General features: G+C 41.4%; 1 protein-coding gene across 1 annotated transcript; it reads right to left on the reverse strand.

The window, feature by feature from the left end:
* Positions 1-925: 925 nt before the first annotated feature.
* Positions 926-7,256, reverse strand: LOC130106519 (RNA-binding protein MEX3B). Its single transcript, XM_056272667.1, has 3 exons — positions 6,953-7,256; positions 6,088-6,553; positions 926-2,334 (listed from the first exon to the last, which is right to left on the reverse strand). Exons 2-3 carry the CDS (start codon positions 6,515-6,517, stop codon positions 1,004-1,006), a joined length of 1,761 nt encoding a protein of 586 aa, XP_056128642.1. The 5' UTR covers positions 6,518-6,553; positions 6,953-7,256; the 3' UTR covers positions 926-1,003.
* Positions 7,257-7,664: the final 408 nt, after the last annotated feature.

Below are 7,664 nucleotides of genomic sequence, written 5' to 3' on the forward strand. Positions count from 1 at the left end.
AACTTAAAAGATGAAACTAATATATTATATAGACTCATTACATGCAAAGTGAGATATTTCAAGCCTTTATTTGTTATAATTTGGATGATTATGGCTTACAGATATGAAAACCTCAAATTCAAAATTAGAATATTGTGAAAAGGTTTTCATATCTGTAAGCCATAATCATCACAATTATAACAAATAAAGGCTTGAAATATCTCACTTTGCATGTAATGAGTCTATATAATATATTAGTTTCATCTTTTAAGTTGGATTACTGAAATAAATGAACTTTTGCACGATATTCAAATTTTTCGAGTTTCACCTGTACACACGAACAAACACACACTCACAACAAAGAGAAACATTCGAGTAAACTTACAAAAACCTCTCGATAGAGGGCGCCGTTCACAACAGATGAAGTTTCCACACGTCCACGTTTAACTGTAAAAACCAGCGACCCTGTTTCAGGAGTGTAGATTGTTGGAATGAACTAACTATGTGACGTTCGTCCCTAAAACATCAAGGAGTATGAATGTTTTTAAGGTAGTGTGGCAGAAAAATGCACGGTTATGATATTTATAACATGTCCTATTCTATCAGATTCAACATCAACTAGTACGTCAGATACGTATAAATATTAAGCATTAATATCTCTGGTGTTTTGGTCTAAATGAACGCAGTCTTGCGTTTTACGCCGCCGCCGTCGTCATCGACTGCATTAAAAACAGAATGCGGAAAACAACAAGATCTTTAGAAAATAATTTAAAAAACGACCACAGCGGCGGCAACCCTCTAAAAACAAATGCATTAGACAAAAAGTGCAGCGTAAAATACCTGCGAGTAGAAAAAGTCAGAAGCATGAATGGAAAAAAAACCCATATGAACATGAACGGCTAGGATTACGCAAGTACTTGAGTGGGTAATAGTCATTTTCGTTTCATCATCATCATCATCGTTATTATTGTTGTCAATAAATCAGAATAGTGTCATATCTAATAATTACTCAGTCTTTAATAGTTTAGCAGAAGATCCGGATGCACTGCGAGGCAGGAATGTGACACACGGGACACTCGGGCTCTTGCGACTGACAGATTTGCCCGGCGCAATCCATGCAGAAGAGGTTGTGTCCGCACGGGACTAGCGCAGCCGTCACTTCGCTCTCGCAACACACGTAACAGTCTCGCGGCACCAATCCCGCCAGGGCGCCCGCTTTCAGACGACCCAACATAGTAGAAGCGACGCCAACACCACTTCCACCGCCTTCAGAGTCAGTTGGCGAGCCACCCGGGAGCGACGACCCCGAGCAGGAGGAGTATCCGGTGGTGCTTCCGCCGCTACTGCTACTGCTACCGCCGGAGAACGACCCACCGCCGCCGCTCGTCTGCAACCAGGAGAGGGCGCTAAGCGGGTCGCTTTGAGCGCGGCGAGCTAGCGGGTGATCCGGGTCGGGCGATAGCCGCGGGGTTACGGCGCCGTTGCTAAGGCCGCTGCTGTTACGCCGAACCGGCTGCTGTTTCGCGCCGTTGATGAACGGAGCCCAGATGTTAGCGGCGCCGAATTCAAAACCCAAATCTTCGGTGGTCGCCGGCAAATTCGGAGTCGAGTCGCCGCCGGCGAATGAGAAGCTCCCACCGGCGCTGCTCGTGCTAAAGGGGCTTGTTGGGCTTCCGGCGTCTGCCGTGCGGCGTGTCACCGAGAACGACTCTGCGGCGTTTGATAATGACATTTTGCGTGTGGATTGGTGAAGTTGCGATGGTGGCGGCAGAGGAGGCGGCGGCGGCGGAGCCGAATGAGTCGCGCGCGACCAAAGCGCGCTGCTAAACCCGAGCGCCCCGAGCCCTTCTAAACTCACATCCGTCCCATTGCTGTGGAAGTCGTTATCGCCTTGGAGGTCGACGAATGCGCCGGTGCGTAACGTGATGTGCGTTTCGATCTCCTCCCGCGCGCGGTCGACGTTCTCCGGCATCCCGGTGACCTCGAACACCGGGTCTTTCTCTCGGCTCGGCGTCACGATGTAGGTGTGCGTTTGTTGCTGGATGCGTTTGATCGTGGCTCCTTTGGGTCCCACCACTAGACCCACGACTCTGTAGGGAACGCGCACCTGGATGGTGGTCTGTCCCGGGAGGTTCGGCGGGCCAGGAAGGGAGCCGCTAGTGCCGGGCCCGCTAGCGCCCGCTTTGCAGCGCGAGGCTCGTATCATGGAGAAGTGCTCGGCTGCTGAGATGATCTCTCGCTTCGCCATCTCCACGTCTTCGCGGCGACCCGTCACGATGAACACGGGCTCTTCTCCTCTCACGGGGGTTTTGATGTAGGTGTTTGTTTTTGCACGCAAAGCTTTGATCTTGCAACCTGCAGAAACAACCAGAGAAGAACATTACATTGTTGAACTAGAAGCAGGGCTCGCACTAGGGGTGTGTAATGTACAACATCAATGATATCTTGATCGTTGTTTTAACAGGGTTCATACAGATACTCTAAAATAAAATTCCAGGACTTTCAAGCACTATTTTTTGGTTTTGAAGGACTACAATTAGAGATCTCACTTGTTAAATAATATCTTTATTATCTTCAAATTCTAAAAAAGGTAAATGGATAAAAAAATAAAAATAATGCAATGACTGTAATAACTTTGACCATTGAAAGGATAGTATGACAAAGATATCGCTTTCTTATTCAAACTGACTTTTTTCTCATGAATAGTAATAGTGTGCATGCTTTCACTGTGTGATTAAGTCTATTAATATGCATTTAATGCCCTCAATATTCAAGATAAGGGGCAAAAATACCTCTCTATGTCTTATATTTAAATCAAAGATATAGTTAATATCACACGGATAGTGCCGTCACATGATTACAAATGCGATTTTGATTTTATACAACAGTTCAATAGACGAGAAGTTAATATTAAGTGACTTATATTTTAGATACAATAGTGCCGGACGGTTTTTGCTCTATTTCACCAACAAAAATAGCTCCAGACAGACAAAGGACCTTTTTGCGTTTCTGAGCAACACACAGCGGTGTTTCGATATTGAATGAACAAATCGGTTGAATGAATGATTCTATGACTCACTTATTAAGAGTCAAATGCTTCGTTCAGTTTAAATGACTTGGTTGAATCTCAATGACTCACTTATTAACAGTGACTTGCTGCCACCTACTGGCGGTTTTAATTTCACATTTAAAGTATGTTTTCATTTTTAAAAATAATTTCAAATATTCAACATTTTATGTTTAAAACACCAAAACATATATTTACACACACACACATATATATATATATATGATCTGCATTAAACAATCAGTTTGGTTTCCTCTGCATTGCAAAGATGAATTTTGTTGATACTGATTTTATTTGGTTAGTAACAGCCCTATTGTGTCTTATTATTCGAATTGAATTTATTGATTAAATGTAAGAATTTGACAACAGATATTAATGAGATAATGTTCCATGAAAGTCTATGTACACATGTAAGATAAGAATAAAAATCCATGCTTACATTTTTCATAACATATTGTAACGAAAATTAATACAAATGCATTGACGTGAAATTGTTTCAGCAGAAGCATGCTTTAATTCAAAACTATTTTTAATAAAATTATGAAGAATATTCAGTTTGTATTAGTGTTCTCACTAATACAATTATTTTAAATAATTAAGACAAGATGGTATATCTGTACATTTTAAATTAAATAATCTAGCAAGAACAAAAGGTTGAATAATAAAAGCAAAAAGGGAATTATGACACAAAAATGTTTATATTTTAAACATTAACAATATACTGGAATTATTATATTCAAAATCAATAATCGTAACATATAATCAAATAAATATAATGCCCAAATAAATATCCATAAGTAAACAATTTAATATTAAATTAACTTAAAACTTTTACCTTATTATATAACATTAATTATCAATTTGTAGTAACATGCTACAGTTTTTAATGGAATCATGAAGTTGACATGATTTAAATTAATTTAAAATAATAATTAAATTAACATTTTTGATGAGATTTTTTTAATAGACACACACACATATATATAAAGAATTTAACTAGCAAACGTACACATTTATACAAGACATTTGAATCAATAATTCCAGTATATTATTGATAATTAATGCCAATTACAGTGACACCTCATTGACTACCATAAATCAAATATGCATAACCAGGTCACATGTTGTTGTTTCAGTAGTGTTCTGCAAAAAGTTATAAAAATTATGAAGATGATGTGCTGCAATTATGCAGTTTTCTAATGAGCTCATTAATTGACAGGCTGCATGCTATATCTGCACTTTTTTAAATGAATTTGTCAAATGAACTAACAAAAAGGCAAATTGTTAAATAGAAAATACTTAACATGTACATTATACTTTAATATAACAATTCCAGTTTATTCATCCGAGCCTCTATGTGGTTCTATGTATTTTTATCTCTATGTATTGGTTGTTCTTTATTGTGAAGCACTTTGGGCAACTCGTGTTGCATTAAACTGTGCTATATAAGAATGAAGAAAAAAAAATGAAAATATCATCAATAAGTGACACTTCTTTCACTTTCATAATTGTAACCAGGTCACATAAAATAAAGCCTGCAAGTATAGCATTTTAAAAAATTCAAAATTCTCACACAACTGACCCGTACATTAATAATAAAGTGCAAAATAAAGAAAAATAGACACATACGTGTCGATTGTTTTACCGATCACGTGTTTCCATTGTTAGCAAACAGAGGCGCACTGTTCCTTTAAATCCGCGAGGCTTATTTCACTCAGCCAATGGCGCGCGCGCTCGGTGACGTCATTGCGCGAGCCTGAACGCATGGCATTTCAAACAAAGAGAACAATGCCGCTCCGAGCCAAAACCTCGCGCCGCTCGCATAAATCACACTTGTTGTACACAAACACACATAATGCATGAACTCAGTTTAATCATTTTAGCGGGCGCGTGCATCGGACGGCGCACGCGCGCTGAAACACGCCTCAGTGTGGCCCTGTATACTTGCATAACGCATATCCTCACATGACCCCAGTGCATGCAGAACAGCGGATGATGCTCGACTAAACGCGATCAGAGATCGATAATCAGCAGACAGAGAGATGGGCGTGAGGCCCGTGAATCCGCATCGGTCGATACGAGTCTCTTTTGTCTGGTTTCGAGCGCGAGACACGTCCAGACCCCCTCCTCCCTCTTCAAACCCCTCCTCCAACACTAACAACAGAGCATAACATCCATCCGAGCCTCCATTGACACACTACCGATGTCTATAAAGAACAAATATCGGCCAAACCGGAAAAAAGTACGAAAACACTTAACGCATGCATGCAAAAACAATAACAGAAACATAATGCATATGCAACTGGCCGCTCACTAACTGCTTATAATGCTTCCTTATTGTTCTGATGCAATTGCATTGTTTATGATGCAAAGGAACAGAAAGGAAGACTAAATCTTAGTAAATATTCAAATGTAGTTTTTTGCATGTAATCTCAGACATAAATAACACTATTAAAGTGAGGATTTCCCTATTGTTCCGAATGCAATGCTTTTACTATGTGTGCTCTCGTGGAACAAAGAATAGGTAAACATTCACATTTTCAACGCAATGACGCAATGAACAATCTCAGACGCGACTGATACTAGAAAGATTGTGTTTTATTGTTCAAATGCCTTTTTTGTGTGTATAATCTCTTGGAACATAACCAAATAATCTATTTAAAATGCAAATAACTACTTGCAATGCTTACCTTTTGTTCAAATGCGTTGAACGTAGTAATTTGCATGCAAAATGTTTATATATATATATATAGAGAGAGAGAGAGAGAGAGAGTTTATAATCTCTTGGAACATACACAAATAATCTTATTAACATGCAAATTATTACTTGCAACGCATTTAAACAAAAGGAAAGCATTGCAAGTAGTTATTTGCATGCAAACTGTTATTTTAATAACTAAAGATTATAAAGAAATGCAATGCATTTGAACAAAGGGAAAGCATTGCATTTATTTGTTCCACCACTGATCAATCTCAGATAGCAATGGGACGTTTTCCTATTGTTTATGGCATCATTTTATTAAATGTTACAGCAAAATTACCTTGTCTGCCGACGATCTCCGCCACATGCTCTGACGTGGGCACGGGCACACACTCGGTCATGTTGACACTTCTCTTGCGGAGCATCGAGCTTTGTTCCCCGAGGATGGAGGAGGAGTGCGGGCTGGCCATGTGGTACCCGTACTCCGGAGAGGGCGAGCAGGAACCGGGAGATTCCCGCGAGCCGTTCGAGTGCTCGAGCATCTGCAGGTCCACGTAACCACCGGGACCCCCTCCGTTACAGTTCTCCAAGGTGGTCCCGTCCAGACAGTCCACCTTCTCCAGAGCCATGAGTGACAGCTGATCCAGGGCGAAGCGAAGCGCCTCCTGATGCTCCTCGTCCCGGGACTCCTGCTCGCTCTCCCGGGCCCCGGTGCTGCTCACAACCATCTCGTGATCCATGATATCGGGATGAAACAAGGGACTGGGCATAGTAATCCCGCGTGTGCATCAGACACCCAACCAGAACTAGAAGAAACAACACATTTAAACCATTAGAAGTGGCATGAACCGCTAAAGCTCGTGCGTCTCTTTTGTCTTTATTGTGTTCGGTGCTTTAGCTCCGCGCGCGCGACTCACTTTACTAACGGTTATATTTCTTGACAAGCGGCCGTTGTTACATATAGTTAAAGCACGTGACCTCGACACTAAATCGGTTTAATCGGGAGTTATTTTCAAGAGATGTATGAACGTTGAAAGCGAAGTGTTGTTGTTGTTGTTAGCCGAGCCGCTAGCCGGAGATGATCAGTCACATTGTCGCCTTTGTTTGTGGATCTCAGGCGCGCGCGCCACGCGGACAATCAAACCGGGCGTTACGGAAACCGGCGGAAGAGAAAGTCACGGCAAATGCCGTGGCGGAAGCCTCACCTTAAGTCCTCCCGCGCCGCTTGCCGCTCTTATCTCGTGTTTTCTGGAGGATGAGGGTGATGATGATGCTAACCGCTAGCGGAGCTGCTAATTGTTGGGGGGCGGTTGGAGAAAAAGTCCGTTTTAAAAGCATCAATAAAAGAAAACAAACTCCAGCGCGCGGTAAAATCACGCGTCCCGCCTCGACGCCGCTCTGCTCATTGTTTTCTGGCCGTTTTCAACGCGAGAGAGGAATAAAGCGCGTTCTCCTGTTCCTCCGGTTCACCGTCTTTGTCTGTCTGTGTGCAGACGCACGCCACGCTCTCTCTCTCTCTCTCTCTCAACCGTCTCTCTCTCTCTCTCTCTCTCAACCGTCTCTCTCTCTCTCTCTCGCTCGCTCACACGACGCTGACGTCACCCGGCGCACAACAATGGGTTCAAAGGCCACGCGCTGCGCTTCTGGAGCGAGTATTTATTTCTTCCCAAATAAATAAATATAAAGGCTGCATTTAATAAATTGTTAAATATTATTGCAATTTCAAAATAAATGTTTTCCATGTGAATATATTGTAAAATGTAATTTATTCCTGTGATCAAAGCTTTTATAACTTTATTTACAACCGTTTAAAAGTTTGGGGTCAGTAAGATTTTAGTTCTCTCTCTCTCTTTAAATAAAAAAAATAAAAAAAATAATACTTTTATTCAGCAAGGACACGTTAAATTGATCACAATT

The sequence above is a fragment of the Rhinichthys klamathensis genome, unplaced genomic scaffold, assembly GCF_029890125.1.
Source record: "Rhinichthys klamathensis goyatoka isolate OS25496 unplaced genomic scaffold, OSU_Roscu_1.1 h1tg000342l_1, whole genome shotgun sequence".
NCBI lineage: Eukaryota > Metazoa > Chordata > Actinopteri > Cypriniformes > Leuciscidae > Rhinichthys > Rhinichthys klamathensis.

Bases quoted from the DNA above. Each gene is read 5' to 3' on its own strand.
- LOC130106519 (XM_056272667.1), bottom strand. From the start codon at position 6,517: ATGCCCAGTCCCTTGTTTCATCCCGATATCATGGATCACGAGATGGTT. The intron at 2,335-6,087 runs GTAATTTTGCTG...TTGTTTCTGCAG, and splicing joins GGAGATCGTCGGCAGACAAG to GTTGCAAGATCAAAGCTTTG.